Below are 20,887 nucleotides of genomic sequence, written 5' to 3'. Positions count from 1 at the left end.
TGCTCCTTTCCCACCGCCTCAGTCACTTTTTGGCTTTTAAAATGTGGAGGACCGGGCGTGGTGACTCACATCTGTAATCCTAGCACCTTGGGAGGCCTAGGCAGGCGGATTGCCTGAGCTCAGGAGCTCGAAACCAGCCTGGGCAACACAGTGAAATCCCATCTCTACTAAAAGAAAAAAAAAATATATAAATTAGCCGGGTGTGGTGGCATGCACCTATAGTCCCAGCTACTTGGGAGGCTGAGACAGGAGAATTGCTGGAACCCGGGAGGCAGAGGTTGCACTGAGCCGAGATCAAATCACTGCACTCCAGCCTGGGTGACAGAGCAAGACTCCGTCTCCAAACAAAATAACAATAATAAATAAAATAAATAAATTAATTAAATTAAATTAAATGTAGAGAACACTTTAACACTTTAATTATTAGAGTGAATAACACCATTAAGCATGCATAATAATATTTTGAGAAGGTAGTTTTTAAATAAATATTTTATCACATTTAGAATATAAATTGCAAATGATGGCAGCATGTTTAATATTTTTACTGTAATCAAGGTCAATCTCCAACTTAATGGATGTCTAAAAAAAATCACTTGGTTCGCTAACTTTGTGAAACACTGTCTAATACAGAAAGCAAAATGAATTTGAATAACTGAGTTTATATTATTATGTATCTTAGTTTTCTATTGCTGAGTAATAAATTACCACAATTTAACAGCTTAAAACAATACCCATTTGTCATCTCACTGTTTCTGTGGGTTAGGAATTTGATTATACCTTAGCTAGGTCCTTTGCTCGGGGTCTCACAAGGCTGTAATCAAGGTGTTGGCTGGGGTTGCGGCTTCATGAGACTCAAGGTTCTCTTCCAAGCTTATGTCATTGTTGGCAGACTTCATTTTCTTGCACATTCAGAGCTCATGGTAGCTTGCTACTTCAAAGCTAGCAAGAGAGAGTGTCTCTTTACCTTCAGGGAGGGCCTCAGTCCCTCTTTTAAGGGGGCCATCTGATTAGGTTTGGCTTGTTAAGAATAAGCTCTTTGTTGATTAACTCGAAGTCAACTAATGAGGGACCTTAATGATGTCTGCAACATCATTTTACTGTTGTCATGTAACATAAATAATCATAGAAATGATATCCTGACCTCAGAAGCCAGGCTATAGCACCCAATACAATCCTTTGCCCATTTTTTAAAAAATCTATTTTAGCTTGACATATTTCAAGCTTACAAAAACTTGCAAAAAAAAAGTACTATGAAATGTTTTTACCTCTCAACCAGATTCTCCAAATATTCTTTCCCTCTCCCCGGCTCTCTCTCTTACTCTTTCTCTCTTTCCTCCTCACATTTTTCTCTCACACACATGTACATATATACATATAGCTTTTTTTCTTATCCATTTGAGAGTAAGTTGGAGACACATTACATACCCCTAAATACTTCAGTGTGTATTTCCTACAAACATTCGCTTACATAACCAGACTTTAGTCATCAAAACCAGTAGATTAACACTGACACAACACTATTATCTAATCTGCGGATTTTATTCAGCTTTTGCAAATACACACACACACACATATATATACATGTATATATATATATGTGTGTGTATATATATGTATGTATATGTGTGTGTGTGTATATATATATATTTATTTATTTATTAGACAGAGTCTCGCTGTGTTGCCCAGGCTGAAGTGCAGTGGCACAATCTTGGCTCACTGCAAGCTCTGCCCACTGGGTTCCCGCCATTCACCTGCCTCAACCTCCTGACTAAAGTAGCTGGGACCACAGGCGCCCACCACCACGCCCGGCTATTTTTTTGTGTGTGTTTTTAGTAGAGACGGGGTTTCACCACGTTAGCCGGGATGGCCTCAATATCCTGACTTGGTGATCCGCCTGCCTCGACCTGCCACAGTGCTGGGATTACAGGTGTGAACCACCGCGCCCGGCCGCAGATTAATATTCTTTACAACAAAAAATTCCAGGATTATTTTTGCATTTAGTCATTGTATGTTCTGAGTTTTAAAAAATCTGGAAAAGTTCCTGAGTCTTCATTTCATGACATAGAGGTTTTTGAGGAGTTCAGGCCAATTATTTTATATAATCTCCTTCAGTCTGGTTTTGACTAATGTTTCTCATTATTAGATTCAGGTGATGCACTTTTCACAGGACTCATATTTAAAACTTTACTCAAGGATCCTTTGTAGAATCATAGTTCTTTTATAGAGTTATTATCATCTGGTCTCCAATGGAAAAATATTCCCCCAAATATTCTTGAAAACAGTTCACAAACACAATTTAGGAGATTATATCTGACCCTTTCTTGACACAGAGCCACTCAGAAAAGATCCCTTCTTAAATAGTTACAGATTCTTGGACTCCCAATATTGCTAACTGGTAAATTACAATGTTTCTTATCTCAAGGAGTGTCTAAAAATTTGTTGAGAGGAGTAAACCCTCTAGGAATACCATCACCCTCTCATCTAGCAATGAAAGGGGAAAACTGAGATAAAGAATTAAGGAGTCTCTGCTAGGGAAGAATTATTTTCAATATTCCCATTTTAGACTTTCTGATCCCCAATATTTTCATCAATAAATAATGATTAAAATACTTCCTTCATGAGACTTTTCTGAGAATGACTCAAGAAAGCAACTATATATTCTTTGGTATGTAGTATATATTCAAGGAATGTTTATTTTTTCCCTGTAGTCTCCCTTTAGCTACTGTACTGTATGAAAGCGTGGCATTAAATGCTTACTAGATAAATGTAATTCACTTTGTCTACTTAGGTTTACTTTTGTGGTTTAACAAATATATTGGTAAAGCTTTAATAACATCTAAGAATTAAGTTTAAATTAGAAGATAACTGTGCTTCGATGTCTTATAGTAACTCTGCAGATGCTGTACAAGCTAAAAACTTCAAAAGTGTTTGAAAAACAGAAGGTCGGAGAAGGAAAACAAACATGTGAAATTGTAGAGGAAGACCCATTTGCCATTCAGATGATTTACTGGTGTCCAGAGAGCAGAATATTCTGTGTATCAGGAGTCTCTGCATATGTCATAATTTATAAATTCAGCAGATATGAAATTACAACAGAAATAGTGGTAAGTTATTTAAAATTTAACTTTCACTTTTACAGTTATTAAAAGAAAGCTATTATCATAGATTTGACTACTACTTGGTATAGTTTCCATGAAGTGTGCACTATGTGGTCAGTAATACAATTCGCAGGATTTTAAATTATTATTGTTACTTACTGTAATATATTAATAAATGGTTTGGCTTAAAAGGCCAAAACAATTCTCTATCAAACCTTGATATTTTTTTCAATGTCAAAACAAGCTTAGTATTTTAAGTTAATCTTGTTACAAATTAAACATGTCACAATTTTCTCATTTTTCTCTTTGATTTTATGTGAGTCGTAGCTACCTGGCCAAAATAAGTCAACTCTACAACATGATGGTTTGAAATATGTATATATTGTGGAATATATACCTATATATTCTTCTATATATACTAATAAAATGTATAGGTTTTATACCTGTAGTTATTGATTTATTTTGCATAAAAATCAAATTAATGCAGGCTTTCTTTGTTCTATACTTTTATTAATTTTTAAGTTTATCTGATTTGTATTTTCTCATCAACTGTTTGCCATACATGATTATTTCTCAGCTACAATAAGGTTATTTTTAATGATTTTCTGTGTAGCAACATTTTTACGGGGTGGATCTAATTGCGGGGCAACCTTACCTAATCTTAATTTTTAAATCAATGAATACTCCACTTATTCAAAAGAATAATGATTTTATGGGATAAATTAATTCTAAATGAAGCTACCTATAAACAATTGTCCTTCTCTACCTTGCCCCTTTTACCAGAATATAAAGATTATTTACTATAGGCCTGTGTGTAAGTGTTTTTACCTCAACAGCTAAAATTAATATCACCCTTTTATTATATAGTAGCTAAAAGCCAAGGCTTTGGAGTCAGATAAACCTACGTTTTAATTCTGGCTTTCCCATTAAATATCTGTGTGACTCTGAGCAAATCATAAGTCAGCAGTGGAATGTAGCTATGATTCAGTTTCATCATGTGTATAATTCCCTGTGTAAATAAAATGGGAAAATAAACTTGAAATACAGATACCAATTTCATAGGGTTCTTGTGAGGATTGTATAAAGACGTTATAATAGTGTCCTTACTGTAGTGAGCACTCAATAATTGGCAACTGTATTGTCACCACCAGAAGTTTTTCTATAGTTTTAAAATAATTATGACAATAATTTTGGTAATATTCCCATAATGACATTTTTGTAAGTAATTGTTTTCAATCTCAAAAATGCTCACTTTTACATTGTAAGGCAAATATGTGTTATAAAATCAGCTCTAATTAAATCATTTAATGTATTTTATGCATTCATAAAGTATTTAGTTTTAAAACTTTTTTAGTTTAAAAAAGGTTTTTAGGTCACCTTTTTATTCCTATATAAATTGTTATATGCTTTTTATCAAGTAATTCTGATCAACTAATTAAATTAAACAAAAGCCAAGGTAATGAAACAACCAACCAAAAATATGGAATTTCTACTGGAAAATTTTTAGTGAATTAATGCAAAGTTAAAAATGCAATGAAAGTTTTTTATACTAAATACTTTAAACAAGTAATTTTTTTATACACACACAAACATACACAATACACACACACATACATGTTTGTGTGTGTATATGAAAAAAGTTTAATTTCTTTCATTGGAATAACCATAACCAACTTCTCATTTTATTTTATCACATATCAAATTGTAATTTATACTATATCATAAAATATATTTATTATATAAAAACTTATCTTCACTGAGTTATTTTTCTTTTAATTCTGAAGTTTAAAAATTTACATTTTTTGTGATTGCCATTGAATATTCCATATAATTAACTATTTGATTTAGTATGAGATACTGCTCAACTTTACTATAAGTAGTATTGAACTTATTAATTTGAAAAAAACTGTGTGAATGATTCCTAAAAAGTTATCAGGTATTTTAATGTGATTATTTATTATGACTTAGATTAAATTAATGATGATTATTATTGTGGCTTAGATTAAATTTAAACTTGATTTTTTTAAGTCATTAGAGGTACGACTTCAGTATGATGTTGAAGATATTATTACCCCTGAACCAGAAACAAGTCCTCCGTTTCCAGATCTCTCAGCCCAGCTTCCTTCTTCAGGGAGTCTTTCTGGGAGCACTAACACTGTTGCTAGTGAAGGAGTAACAAAGGACAGTATCCCATGCCTCAAGTAAGAGTTTCTACCAAATTTTAAAACAGTTTTATATATGAATCATATGTCTTTGAAATTGTGACAAATAAAATTAATTTCCTCTATCAAGTTGTTGTCAAGTGATCTACAATTCTTCAGGGGTTAATCTGGTCTTTTTTTTTTTGAAAATCCGTGAAGAGGGCATAATATTTTCATCCTCCATTTACTTATTTATATATTTCCTTCCCAGAAGGACTCTAAAGAAAACATGGCTTTGATAGAATAGGAAGTTTGGCAGGGCAGAAACTTGGCCACTTGCTTGGTAGTTTCCAACTGAAAAAGTATATTTATGGGGTGTGATGGCTCACGCCTGTATTCCCAACACTTTGGGAGGCTGAGGTGGGAGGAATGCTTGACGCTAGGAGTTCGAGACCAGCCTGGGCAACATAGCAAGACCTTGTATCTACAAAAAGTTTAAAAATTAGCTGGGTGTGATGGTACACGCCTGTAGTCCCAGCTACTAGGGAGGCTGAGGCGGGAGAATCACTTTAGCCCAGGAGTTTAAGGTTACAGTGAGCTGTGGTCCTGCCACTGTACTCCAGCCTGGGTGACAGTAAGACCCTGTCTCCAAAAAAATAATAATGATAATTTTTAAAAGTATGTTTATGTAATTTATTTAGCTTTCTTGGAACCAAAAAGAAAACCAAGTTTACTATCTACTACAAGAGTTCTATGTTAGAAAAAAGGATTTCTCTCATTATTGCTAGTATATTGCATAATCTTTCTTTTTTAAAACTGTTATTTATTAATAAACTAAACAAAGATTTACATCATGTTCAATAAAACCTAAAGTTAACAAGCCCATGGTAATATTTTATTGTTTTTATGATTTTTAGTAGTAGAGTATAAATTACTACTTACTGCTTCTATACTATCAAACCAAATATTTCTAGTATTAGCCGGCTGGAGAATTAAGCCTAAGCAGGGAATTTCTTTGAGCTGCATATCTACATTTGCCACTCAAAAAACTTTAGACAACTAGTTTTCCCATTTCTTACAAATATGCTTATGGAAAATTTAGAGATAAGATTTTAGGAGCAAAATTCATACAATTAGCAGATGCTATACGTTAGTAATCATTGATTGTCCTCTCAAAACTTTTCTTTTGAAGCACATAAAAAGAAGGAAATATGAGCAAATATTACTGGGAGGAAAATCTACAAAGAGGAAACATCATCATAAAATTTTAGCTCATGGATATATTTTTTGAAAGTAGCATCAACAGTATTTGATAATTGGTTGGCTGGAAAGTATGAAAGAAGGATATTAGATTTAAAGGAAAATAAGAATTCAGATGCTAGATATATATATTGGAGGGTAGGTTAATGGTCATTTGTTTTATTGTTATGCTTTATAACTGATATATATGTAACATATATTACATTAGAAAAATAATTACATAATAAAAATAACTTAAAATAATATTCTCAAAATAAAAAATTGAAATGTTAAAGGCCAGTTGAAGTTGTGGACCTAACTGACTGAAAAGCCACATAAAGAAATAACTAAGTAATCATAAAGGACTCAGTGCATTTTGAGAAAGCTAGAAGACACCGTCCATCTGCATGCTGCCTGCAATGCCTGTGTTGTATATTTCTGTAGCATGATTCTGTGTAAATTCTCAAGATAAGTTTTATTTAAACTGTGTATAATAGGATTGTTTTTGCTCTTAAAGTGTTAAGACACGGCCAGTGCGAATGCCTCCAGGATATCAAGCAGAACTTGTTATTCAGTTGGTGTGGGTAGATGGTGAACCTCCACAACAGATTACTAGTCTTGCTGTAAGCTCAGCATATGGAATGTAAGTAATTAAACTTTTTTCTGATATGTATTATTTAGCTAATATGTTTGATTTTTTAGATGTTCCCTGCTCAAGTCCTAAAAATGAAAAGAAGCCCTCACCTAGATTTTTATTAAATTAAACAATATATAAGAAAAATAATTTAAATTCACATTGTGGTTTTTTGTTCTTTCCTGAAGTCAAACCTGTGATAGTGTTCCCAATTTTGATGTTAGTTGGAGATTGTTAGGATTTTATTACACTTATACTTTATTGTTTGTTTTTATATTCTGTCTTTTTTTTCTCTTTATATTTCACTTTCTTTTGACTTATCCTTTCGAGTTCACTAACTCCCTCTTCAATTGTGTCTAATCTGATGGTATTATTTTTCAGTTCTAGACCTTACATTTGATTATTTTAAAACATCCTGTTCTCTTCCTAAATTACCACTCTTTTCTTTATTTATTTGAATGTACTGAATATATAACTTTAAAATGTGTTACTTTAAATATGTGTTTGACATTTCCATATTTGGTATCCAGTCTATTACATTTCTTAGTTTTGGGTCACATTATATTATGTTCATGTATGCCAGTTTGTATGGTTTTTTTCTTAGTTGTTTCTGTTTTTTATAAATTGAGAAATGAATATTATAATTTGAAGTTCTAGATGATATTTTCCTCCAGAAAGTATCTGCATTTCCTCTGGCAGTCTAGGTTAAAAAACTACTGAAGGGTGAGAACAACATAATTCAAGCAGACATCAGGTCTTTGAAAGTTGGGTTTTATTCCCATTAAAGTCTAATTTAATTTCAGTTAATCCTTATTTCTAGGTTGTAGCCCTCCATAGAGGTTGTGTCAAACTATACTCCCAACAACAATGTTTAGAATGTCTACTTTCCTACAACCTTTCCTACAACAATGTATAATCAAACTTTCCATCCTGGTCAGTTTGTTAAGTAAAGAGTAGTGTGTTATTATAATATCAGTAAAATTTTCTTATATCTTAAGTGAAATTGAACATCTTTTCCTGTTTTGTGACATTCTGTTTCTATTCTTTGTCCATTTGTTTGTAAAGTTGTTGGCCTTCATAGAGATTTGTGAAAACTGTTTACATATTAGGGAAGTTAGCTTTCTCTATAGTGTAATTTGCAGTGATCTTCCATGCTTTTGTTTGCTTTATGACTTTGTTTAAGATGGTTTATATTTTAAAGAATTTTTTGCAATTCTATTTTTTGTTATCTTTTATGGCTCTGAATTTCTGTCTTATTTAAAAAGTCCTTCCTCACTTCAAGATAATAATAAAAATGTAATAAAAACAAAAAAATTATTATGTTCTCTCTAATATGGTTTTTGTTTCTTTTAGATGTTTAAAGCTTTAATCTATCTGGAATTTTTTAAGTATAAGATATGAAATAAGTATTAAACTATATTTTTCCTGATGAGTAAGAATTGTGCCAAGACCATTTCCTGAATAGTTCATCTTTCTGTGCTTATTTGGAATCAACTTTTATCAAATAATATATTACCTTATATATTTCACTTTTATGTCTGTACTTCCTAAGCTGAGTCTTATAAGCTTCAAGAGAATGCCTTGAAACCATCAGTAAGGAGTCCATGGAAAACAGTCTTATCTTTGAGTACCTGGAGTTTTCTTCGGGGGGGTGTGGAGGATATATGTGAACATAGTGCTTGCTTCTTGACTAGAATATTATTTGATGGGAAAGCTGGCAATAACAGTTGATGGATGATGGGAGAGGAGGAATGGACTGTGGGACAGCCTATTGTTTCATTATTTGATATGGTAAGAATATATGATTATTCTCTAGCCCAAGTAATTACCATGAAAGATAGTTGAGCTCAAGCCATCTTCTGAGTTCCTTTCTCTAGAGGTTGACCTGTAAAGACAAGGAGACTTCAGAATTCAGAGACTATAAAGATGTATCACCTGGTTCAGAAGCTGAAGGTTGTTAGAATACGTCAGATAAAAAATACTTTCCCTCATAAGGGAACTGTGGAGGTGAAAGTTATTACAGAACTTCTGTATAACTTGTACTTGTTTGAAAATAACAGCTTGGACATCTATCTCATAGAGAGCCTCCACTGCCAAAATCCTAGCTCATGTGGCTACTAGAGTAAATTCCACCAAGTTTTAAAGAAAGAAATTGTACAAGTATTACATTAAATGTTCCTAAGAATTATTAAAGATGAAATCATGTTCATCTCATTTTATGAGGCCAACAAAACTTGATGCAAAAACTTGAAAAGGGCATTACAAAAAGAGAAAGTTGTAAGTCTATATCATTTATGAACATAGTTTTAAAATCCCAACCAAAATATAGATACTCTAGCAATTAAAAAAGGTAACATATCATAACCAAGTTTGGTTTACACCAGGAATTCAAGGTTTTTAAACATTTTAAATGAATCAGTGTAATTCATCACATTAACGAATAAAGTAGAAAAACTATAGGATGGTCAGGAATGCAAAAAACAGAAACATCTGATAAAATTAAATATCCATTTATGACTTCAAAAGAAACTAATAGCTAAAATGGAAGGAATTTTTCTTAATCTGATACATTTTAGCAAATATGCTCTATGGTGAAATGTTAGAAGCTTTGTCTTTGAGGAAAAAACAAGAGAAGTGTCTTAGTCTATTTGGGCTGCTTAAAAAGATATCTTACAAATGGGTAATTTGTAACAACCAGGATTTATTGCTCACAGTTCTGGAGACTGGAAAGTCCAAAATCAAGGTCTCAGGAGATTGAGTGTCTAGCTCTCTGCTTTGCTCTGTGCTTCAAAGATAGCACCTTCTAGCTTTGTTTGCACTTGGTAGAAGCAGTGAACAAATTCCCTCAGACTTCTTTTATGAGAAAATGAATTCCATTAAGAATAGTGGAGACCTCCCAAAGACCTAATTACCTTCCCAAGGCCCCAACTCTTAATACCATCACCTTGGGGATTAGATGGTCTGAATTTGGGGAAACACAAAAATTCAGACCACAACATTGTGAACCTGCTTCCCAAAATTTGTGTCCTTCTCATATTTAAAATACATTCATTTGATTCTAATAGCTCCAAAAAGTCTTAAAACATTTTAGCATTAACTCAAAAGTTTCATGTTCAAAGTCTCATCAAAATATCATCTGGGCTGGATGTAGTGGCTCACACCTGTAATCTCAGCACTTTGGGAGGCCAGGGCAGGTGGATCACCTGAGGTCAGGAGTTCAAGACCAGCCTGGCCAACATGGTGAAACTCCATCTCTACTAAAATTGTAAAAATTAGCTGTGCTTGGTGGCACGTGCCTGTAATCCCTGCTACTAGAGATACTGAGAATCGCTTGAATCCAGGAAGGAGAGGTTGTAGTGAGTTGAGATTGCGCCATAGCACTCCAGCCTAGGTGACAGAGCGAAACTCCATCTCAAAAAAAAAAAAAAAAACAAAGTCGCCTGAATCATATATGGGTGAGAGTCAAGGTATGATTCATTCTGAGGCAGATTCTTCTCCAACTGTGAGTTTATGAAATCAAACAAGTTATATGTTTCCAGAATACAATGGTGGGATCAGCACAAGGTAAATATACCCATTCTGAAAGGAAGAATTAGGAAACAAAAAAGGGGTAATAGCTCCAAAGTAAGTCCCATAAAACTCCCATCTCCCTGGGACAGAGCACCTGGGGGAAGGGGCGGCTGTGGGCGCAGTTTCAGCAGAGTTAAAAGTTCCTGCCTGCTGACTCTGAAGAGAGAAGTGTATCTCCCAGCACAGCACTTGAGCTCCACTAAGGGACAGACTGCCTCAAGTGAATCCTTGACCCGTGTACCTCTTGACTGGGAGACACTAGCCCGCATGGGTTGACAGACACCTTGTACAGGAGAGCTCCAACTGGCATCTGGCAGCTGTCCCTCTGGGACAAAGCTTCCAAGGAAGGAACCGGCAGCAATCTTTGCTGTTCTGCAGCCTCCACTAGTGATACCCAGGCAACAGGGTCTGGAGTGGACCCCCCCAGCAAACTCCAGCAGACCTGCAGCAGAGGGACCTGACTGTTAAAAGGAAAACTAACAAACAGAAAGGAATAACATCAACATCAACGAAAAGGACATTCACACAAAAACCCCATCTGAAGGTCACCAACATCAAAGACCAGTGGTAGATAAATCCACGAACATGAGGAAAAACCAGCGCAAAACTATGAAAATTCCAAAAACCAGAAAGCCTATTCTCCTCCAAATGATCACAACTCCTCACCAGCAGTGGAACAAAACTGAGTGGAGAATGAGTTTGGCAAATTGACAGAAGTAGGCTTCACAAGGCGGGTAATAACAAACTCCTTTGAGCTAAAATAAAGGAATATGTTGTAACCCAATGCAAAGAAGCTAAGAACCTTGAAAAAAGGTTAAAGGAACACTAACTAGAATAACCAGTATAGAGAAGAAGATAAATAACTTGATGGAGCTGAAAAACACAGTACGTGAAGCATACACAAGTATAAATAGCCAAATCAATCAAGCAGAAGAAAGGATATCAGAGATTGAAGATCAACTTAATGAAATAAAGTGTGAAGACAGGATTAGAGCAAAAAGAATGAAAAGGAATGACCAATGCCTCCAAGTAATATGGGACTATGTGAAAAGACCAAACCTATGTTTGATTGGTGTACCTGAAAGTGATGGGGAGAAGGGAAGCAAGATGGAAAACCCTCTTCAGGATATTATCCAGGAGAACTTCCCCAACCTAGCAAGACAGGCAACATTCAAATTCAGGAAATAGAGAGAATATCACAAAGATACTACTCGAGAAAGCAACCACAAGACACACAATCAACAGATTCATCAAGGTTGAGATGAAGGAAAACATGTTAAGGGCAGCCAGAGAGAAACGTTGGGTTACCCACAAAGGAAAGCCCATCAGACTAACAGAGGATCTCTTGGCAGAAACCTTACAAGCCAGAAGAGAGTAGGGGCCAATATTCAACACTCTTAAAGAAAAGAATTTTGAACTCAGAATTTCATATCCAGCCAAACTAAGCTTCATAAGCAAATGAGAAATAAAATCCTTTACAGACAAGCAAATACTGAGATATTTTGTCCCCACCAGGCCTGCTTTACAAGAGCTCCTGAAGAAAGCTGAGGCAGATTCTCCTCCAACTGTGAGCTTAAGAAATCAAGCAAGTTATATGTTTCCAAAATACAATGGTGAGATCAGCACGAAGTAAACGTACCCATTCTAAAGGAAGAATTAGGAAAAAAAAAAAGGGGTAACTCCAAAGTAAGTCCCATAAATCTCCCATGGAGTTTTGGAAAGAAAAAACTGGTACTAGCCATTGCAAAAACATACCAAATTGTAAAGACCATTGACAGTAAGAAGAAACTGCATCAACTAATGGGCAGAATAACCAACTAGCATCATAATGACAGGATCAAATTTACACATAACAATATTAACCTTAAATGTAAATGGGCTAAATGCCCCAATTGAAAGACACAGACTGGCAAATTGGATAAAGAGTCGAGACCCATTGGTGTGCTATATTCAGGAGACCCATCGTATGTGCAAAGACACACATAGGCTCAAAATAAAGGAATGGAGGAATGTTTACCAAGAAAATGGAAAGCAAAAAAAAAAAAAAGAATTGCAATCCTAGTCTCTGATAAAACAGACTTTAAACAACCAAAGATCAAAAAAGACAAACAGAAAAAGACAAACAAGGGCATTGCATAATAGTAAAGGGATTAATGCGACAAGAAGAGCTAACTATCTTAATATATATATGCACCCAATGCGGAAGCACCCAGATTCATAAAGCAAGTTCTTAGAGACAGACAAAGAAACTTAGACTCCCACACAATAATAGTAGGAGACTTTAACAACCCACTGTCAATATCAGACAGATCAACGAGACAGAAAATTAATAAGGATATTCTGGACTTGAACTCAGCTCTGGAACAAGTGGACCTAACAGACATCTACAGAACTCTCCACCCCAAATCAACAGAATATACATTCTTCTCAGCACCACAATGCACTTATTCTAAAATTGACCACATAACTGGAAATAAAACACTCCTCAGCAAATGCAAAAGAATGGAAATCATAATAAACAGTCTCTCAGACCACAGTGCAATCAAATTAGAACTCAGGATTGAGAAACTCACTCAAAACCACACAACTGCATGGAAACTGCACAACCTTTTCCTGCATGACTACTGGGTAAGTAATGAAATTAACGCAAAAATAAGTAAGTTATTTGAAACCAATGAGAACAAAGACACAATGTATCAAAATCTCTGGGACACAGCTAAAGCAGTATTTAGAGGGACATTTACAGCACTAAATGCCTACAGGAGAAAGCGGGAAAGATCTAAAATTGACACCCTAACATCACAATAAAATGAACTAGAGAAGCAGGAGCAAAAATATTCAAAATCTAGCAGAAGAAAAGAAATAACTAAAATCAGAGCAACACTGAAGGAGATAGAGACATGAAAAACCCTTCGAATAATCAGCGAATCCAGGAGCTGCTTTTTTGAAAAGATTAACAAAATAGACAGACCACTAGCCAGACTAATAAAGAAGAAAAGAGAGAAGAATCAGACACGATAAAAAATGATAAAGGGGATATCACCACTAATCCCACTGAAATACAAACTACTATCAGATAATACTATAAATACTTCTATGCAAATAAATTAGAAAGTCTAGAAGAAATGGATAAATTCCTGGACTCATATACCCTCGCAAGACTAAACCAGGAAAAAGTCGAATCCCTGAACAGACCAATAACAAGTTTTAAAATTGAGACAGTAATTAATAGCCTACCAACCAAAAAATGTCCAGGAGCAGATGGATTCACAGCCGAATTCTACCAGAGGTACAAAGAGGAGCTGGTACCATTTCTTCTGAAACTATTCCAAACAACAGAAAAAGAGAGACTCCTCCCTAACTCATTGTATGTGGCCAGCATCACCCTGATACCAAAACCTGGTGAGACACAACAAAAAAAGAAAATTTCAGGCCAATATCCCTGATGAACATCGATGCAAAAATCCTCAGTAAAATACTGGCAAACCAAATCCAGCAGCACATCAAAAAGCTTATCCACCACAATCAAGTCAGCTTCATACCTGTAATGCAAGGTTGCTTCAACATACACAAATCAATAAGCGTAATCCATCACATAAAACAGAACCAATGACAACAACCACATGATTATCTCAATAGATGTAGAAAAGACCTTTGATAAAATTCAACACCCTCTCATGCTAAAACACTCTCAATAAACTAGGTAGTGATGGAACGTATCTCAAAATAATAAGAGCTATTTATGACAAACTCACAGCCAATATTATACTCAATAGGCAAAAGCTGGAAGCATTCCCTTTGAAAACTGGCACAAAATAAGGATGCGGTCTCTCACCACTCCTGTTCAACATAATACTGGAAGTTCTGTCCAGGGCTATCAGGCAAGAGAAAGAAATAAAGGTATTCAAGTAAGAAGGGAGGAAGTCAAATTGTCTCTATTTGCAGATTACATGATTGTATATTTGGAAAACCCCATCATCTCAGCCCCAAATCTCCTTAAGCTGATAAGCAACTTCAACAAAGGGGCAGGATACAAAATCAATGTGAAAAAATCACTAGCATTCCTATACAACAATAACAGACAAACAGAGTGAACTCTCATTCAGTTGCTGCAAAGAGAATAAAATACCTAGGAGTACCACTTACAAGGGATGTGAAGGACCTCTTCAAGGAGAATTACAAATCACTGCTCAAGGAAATAAGAGAGGACACAAACAAATGGAAAAACAGTCCATGCTCATAGATTCAATGCTATCCCCATCAAGCTAACATTGACTTTCTTCACAGAATTAGAAAAAACTACTTTAAATTTCATATGGAACCAAAAGAGAGCCCGTATAGTTAAGACAATTCTAAGCAAAAAGAAAAAAGCTGAAGGCATCATTCTACCTGACTTCACACTATACTACAAGGCTACATTAACCAAAACAGCATGATACTGGTACTAAAAGATATATCAACCAATGGAACAGAACCGAGTCCTCAGAAATAACACCACACATCTACAACCATCTGATCTTTGACAAACCTGACAAAAACAAGCAATGGTAAAAGGATTCCCTATTTAATAAATAGTGTTGGGAAATCTGGCTAGCCATATGCAGAAAACTGAAATTGGACCCCTTCCTTAGACCTTATACAAAAATTAAAGCAAGATGGATTAAAGACTTAAACATAAGACCTGAAACTATAAAAACCCTGGAAGAAAACCTAGACAATACCATTCAGGACATAGGCATGGGTAAAGACTTCATGACTAAAACACCAAAAGCAATGGTAACAAAAGCCAAAATTGACAAATGGGATCTAATTAAACTAAAGCTTCTGCACAGCAAAAGAAAACTAACATCAGAGTGAACAGGCAACCTACATAATGGGCGAAAATTTTTGCAATCTATCCATCTGACAAAGGTCTAATATCTAGAATCTACAAGGAACTTAAACAAATTTACAAGAAAAAAACAACCCCATCAAAAAGTAGGCAAAGGATATGAACCGACATTTCTCAAAAGAAGACATTTATGCAGCCAACAAATATATGAAAAAAAGCTCATCATCACTGGTCATTAAAGAAGTCCAAATTAAAATCACAATGAGATATTATCTTTGTGATTTTAGAATCACAAATTGTGATTATTAAAAAGTCAGGAAACAATAGATGCTGGAGAGGATGTGGAGAAATAGGAATGCTTTTACACTGTTGGTGGCAGTATAAATTAGTTCAACCATTGTGTAAGACAGTGTGGTGATTCCTCAAGGATCTCAAACCAGAAATATTATTTGACCCAGCAATCCCATTACTGGATATATACCCAAAGGATTATAAATCATTCTTCTATAAAGACACATGCACACATATGTTTATTGCAGCACTGTTCACAATAGCAAAGACTTGGAACCAACCGAAATACCCAACAATGATAGACTGGATAAAGAAAATATGGCACATATACACATGGAATACTATGCAGCCATGAAAAGGTATGAGTTCATGTCCTTTGCAGGGACATGGATGAAGCTGGAAACCATTCTCAGCAAACTAACACAGGAACAGAAAACCAAACACCACATGTTCCCACTCATAAGCGGGAGGTGAACAATGAGAACACATGGACACAGGGAGGAGAACATCACATACTGGGCCTGTCGGGGGTGGGGTGCTAGGGGAGAGATAGCATTAGGAGAAATACCTAATGTAGATAATGGGTTGATGGGTGCAGCAAACCCCCATGGCACATGTATACCTATTTAACAAACCTGCACCCTCTGTACATGTATCCCAGAACTTAAAGAATAATTTAAAAAAAGAATAACTGAAAGATATATATTAATGATTACCATATTATTTACTTGAATACACATTAAACCAATAATAGATTGATTTCATCTAATGAATGCAAACAAAGCATTTGTATATAATAAAAAGGGAAAAGCAGAGAGAGAAAAACCACGGCCACTTTCTAAACAATGAATTTTCTATTTTTTTTCATTGTGAGATGCTAATGAGTTAGCAACCAGCCAAAAGACCAGTCAGGGTATTTGCTTTTGGGCAGCTGTCTGAATCGTCAACTAAACTTATTTATTTCTAGGTTTTCCAAAAGGCTTTAGCTGTTCAGTTTGTCACACATATATGGAAGACATTTTCTGTATTATTTATGTCATTATCATTTAGTAGTATGTCCATCTGAATTACGCCAGGTCTTTATTATTATTCTTGTTATAATTTCTCAATTTCACCCTTTTGGTCAAACTCAGCCCCCGAACTGACTGACCATGAGGGCCTCAGTCTCTTTATAGAACACAGTATTAGTTGTATGGCAATGCCTATGTAGCAGCATTTAAATATCTGGACGTTAGACATTAAGGGAGGAAAAAAGCATAAGACAATCATGATTATTATAAGAAATATTTGGAAACCACTTGATGTTCAAAATCCTGGTTGGCCTAACTCTAACCAGGAAAATAATTTTCAAAGATTAATGTCGTCAGCTTTAGTTAACTCAGTAACCTTACTATTCCATTCACTATTGTTTACTCTTTTGAAGAACATATGAAGGGGCAAATGTTAAGTCAGAAACTGTGAAGGGTCTAAGTTGTTTCCCTCTTGGAAAATAGTAAATTTGTCTGTGACAGTATTATATATATATAGAGACAGAAAATAGTCCTCTTGGTCAGAACACAGACAGTTTATTAGTGACAGCAAACACAGCAGCTTAGTGCAAGATCTTGCATCAGTTCCCTGAGCCCACAGGGGAACATGGTGAATGGCAGATGGTACTTGCATGTGCACCTGGGTGCATAATAAAAGAGGAACTCCAAGTTTTAAAGACTCACATCTTATGTAGGTCTGCTGGTGAACTGCCCATTTATCTTTACTCTGGAACATAAGCAAATATTCTCTGGGGAAGAGGAGAGGTTTTTTTTTTTTTTTTATCTCTACTACCCTGAAATGTCTCAAAGTAGGGAGATGCCCCTAAGCTTTACTATCCTGGGATGTCTCTTTATACAAACATACTTAACTGTAAATGCCTTCACTAAAAGGACTGTGCAGTACAGTGAAGGGCTAATGGAGAATGGTCTACCAATTGCAGTGTGACCTGTTGTACATTATTATTTAGGATTAATTGAGCCAGTTTGTTTATATTAGCCTGTGAGATCCTTAGAGCTTAAGTTGTATTACTTGCCATTTGAGTCTATGTTTTAGAGGTAAATTGCATATCTCACATTTCAGTTTAAGAATTTTTTGCTGGAATAGAATTCTTATAAGAACCTCTGAAATCCAGTCTTGTTCCCCTTTGGATATGTTGTGATATTGGACTTTTGGTAAAATACGAGTGACTGAGGGTTTTGCTCTGAACTTGGAAAAATAATATAACAAATTTAAGAACTGAAAATTGGTCTTACTCTTTCAGTGTATGTTTCCTAAGAAGAAGAACTTTTTTTTTACATCATAAGCATAGTGTATTTATTAAAATAAAGAAATTCAACATTGATTCAGGACTATTTTCTACTTCACATACCATATTAAGTTTCTAGATATGTCCCAGTAATGTCATTTATATTGTCTATTCCCAGAAGAGAATCAAATCCAGGATCTTGCATTGCTTTTAGTTTTCATTTTTTCTTAATCTCCTTTAATCGGGGGCAGTTCTTCCACATTTTTTTTAGATGGAGTCTTGCTCTGATGCCCAGGCTGGAGTGCAGTGGCATGATCTCAGCTAACTGCAGATTTCGCCTCCTGGGTTCAAGCAATTCTCCTGCCTCAGCCTCCTGAGTAGCTAGGATTACCGGGATGCACCACCACACCCAGCTAATTTTTGTATTTTTAGCAGAGATGGTGTTTTGCCACATTGACCAGGCTGGCCTTGAACTCCTGACCTCATGTGATCCGCCCACCTAGGCCTCCCAGAGTGCTGAGATTACAGGCGTGAGCTACTGTGCCTGGCCCAGCATTTAGTTTTTAACCTTCATATTTTTAGAGTACAGCCAATTATATTGTTAACTGTACATCAGCTGAGTTTGTCTGATATTTCCTCATGATGAGAGTAAATTAAGCATTTTGGCAGGAATACCACAGAAACAAGGTAATGTCTTCTAAGTTTATCTTATCAGAAGGTACATGATCATGGATTGTCCTAATTTTAGTGGTACTAATTTTGATTTCTTGTTAAGGTCGTATCTACCAGGTTTCTCCACTATAAAGTTGCTGTTTCCCTTCATAGATAATAGTTTATGGGGAGATACTTGAAAGTTTGTAAACTTCTTACTCATCAAACTTTCACCCATTACTTTTAACATCCATTGGTTATTCTCTGTTATCCCTTCTATATTTCTAAGTTAGATTATACTATTAAAAGAGCATGACTCCCTATCCTAGATAAACATTTATTTACTTGTTTACTATATAAGTTTGAAATCGTGGATTTGCATTTTATTCACTGAGTTAAGATCTGTTACTATCATTTGTGCCTGTGATGCTCTAATTCTTCCAGATTTGACCATATGGAGCCCCATCAAAATAGCTTCTATGTCCTTTTGATATGTTCCCATCGTTTTTCAGCAGTTTGCTATTTTCCAGTACAATGTGATGTTCCATGTGTATCTTGTATATTCTTTAATCTACCCCTGGAATCAGCTATCTTAGTCTTCTTTTATTGGAGAATGTTATTTAGAAAACAGTATCTGTGCACAATAGATGCTCATTTCTACTGTTGTCATTGCTTCTAGCCCCTATCAGTATACAGAGCTAAGAAAAAACATAAACATTGAACACTTTTTGATATATATGAGATACAATTTTGAAGGATGTATAGAGGTTATAATTTTGAAGTAGCTTATCAATTTATTCTTTTATATTTCTTGCTTTGGATTCTTCTGAGAAATCTTTTTATCATGAATGGCTTGTGAATTCAGTCAAATCCTTTTACTGCATCAATTAAAACTGTATAAGTCCATTCTCACACTACTATAAAGAAATATCTGAGATTGGGTAATTTATAAAGAAAAGAGGTTTAATTTACTCACAGTTCTGCAGGCTGTGCCGGAAGCATAGCTGAGAGGCCTCAGGAAACTTACAATCATGGTGGAAGGTGAAGGGGAAGCAAGCACATCTTACTATGGTTGAGCAGGAGATATTTGTGCATTTTAAAATTTTCTTCCTGTTATTGATTTCTAGTTTTATACTATTGTGATCAGGAAGGGTACTTGATATGATTTCAATCAGCTAAGACTTGGTCTAACATGTTATCTGTTCTGAAGAATGCCTCACATGTGCTGGAGAAGAATGTATATTCTTCTGCTGTTGAATGGAATGTTCTGTATTTGTCCGTTAGATCCATCTGCACTAACATATAGTTCAGGTCCAATTTTCTTTATTGATTTTTTTGTCTAGATAATGTATCTATTGTTGAAAGTGAGAGTGTTGAAATGCCCTACTTTTATTGAATTGCTGTTTGTGTCTCCCTTCAGTTCTGTTAATATTTGCTTTACATATTTAGGTGTTCTCATATTGAGCACATATGTATTCATAGTTGTTATATCTTCTTGATGAATTGACTTCTTTATCGTTATATAATGATCTTCTTTCTCTTGTGACAGTTTTTAACTTAAAGTCTATTCTTTTCTGATATAATTAAGCTACTTCTGCTCTATTTCAGCTTCGATTTTTATAGAAATTCATTTTCATCCCTTCACTTTCAGCCTATGTGTAAGGCTATGGTTAGTCTCTTGTAGGCAGCATATAGTTGGATCTTAATTTTTAATCCATTCAGCCACTCTTCCTTTTGTTTGGAGAATTTAAACCATTTACACTTAAAGTAATGATTAGTAGGTACAAATTTACCATGCCATTTTTATTTTCTGGTTATTTTTAATGGATTCTTTGTCCTTTCTCTCTTGCTGTGTTCCTTTGTGCTTTGTTGATTTTCTGTAGTGATATGCTTTGATTCTTTTCTCTTTATCTCACATATATCTACTATGTTTCTGTTTTGCAGCTACCATGAGGCTTATGTGGAACATCTTATACTTAATAACAGTCTATTTAGAAATAATAACAACTCAACTTCAATTTCATTCAAACTCTCTACCATTTTGCCTGTCCCTCTCCTCCAGCACACATTCTATATTTTTATATATTTTACATTGTGAGTTTATTAAAATAACAAAATATTATACCTATAGTTATTTTTAATACTTTTGTCTTTTAA

The 20,887-nt window shown here is 34.9% G+C and overlaps 1 protein-coding gene across 4 annotated transcripts in view; it reads left to right on the top strand.

The window, feature by feature from the left end:
• STXBP5L (syntaxin binding protein 5L) overlaps positions 1–20,887 on the top strand; it is a 512,379-nt gene that overhangs the window by 341,543 nt on the left and 149,949 nt on the right. For all 4 annotated transcript variants that reach the window (XM_050781882.1, XM_050781881.1, XM_050781884.1 and 1 more), the window contains 3 exons: positions 2,887–3,104; positions 5,127–5,299; positions 6,996–7,121. In XM_050781882.1, coding sequence (XP_050637839.1) covers positions 2,887–3,104; positions 5,127–5,299; positions 6,996–7,121 — 517 coding nt within the window. The remainder of the gene's footprint in view (positions 1–2,886; positions 3,105–5,126; positions 5,300–6,995; positions 7,122–20,887) is intronic.

Source organism: Macaca thibetana, chromosome 2 (genome assembly GCF_024542745.1).
Source record: "Macaca thibetana thibetana isolate TM-01 chromosome 2, ASM2454274v1, whole genome shotgun sequence".
Classification (NCBI taxonomy): domain Eukaryota; kingdom Metazoa; phylum Chordata; class Mammalia; order Primates; family Cercopithecidae; genus Macaca; species Macaca thibetana.
The sequence above is the reverse complement of the archived record's forward strand: the minus strand, read 5'-3'. Positions and strand labels throughout refer to the sequence as shown.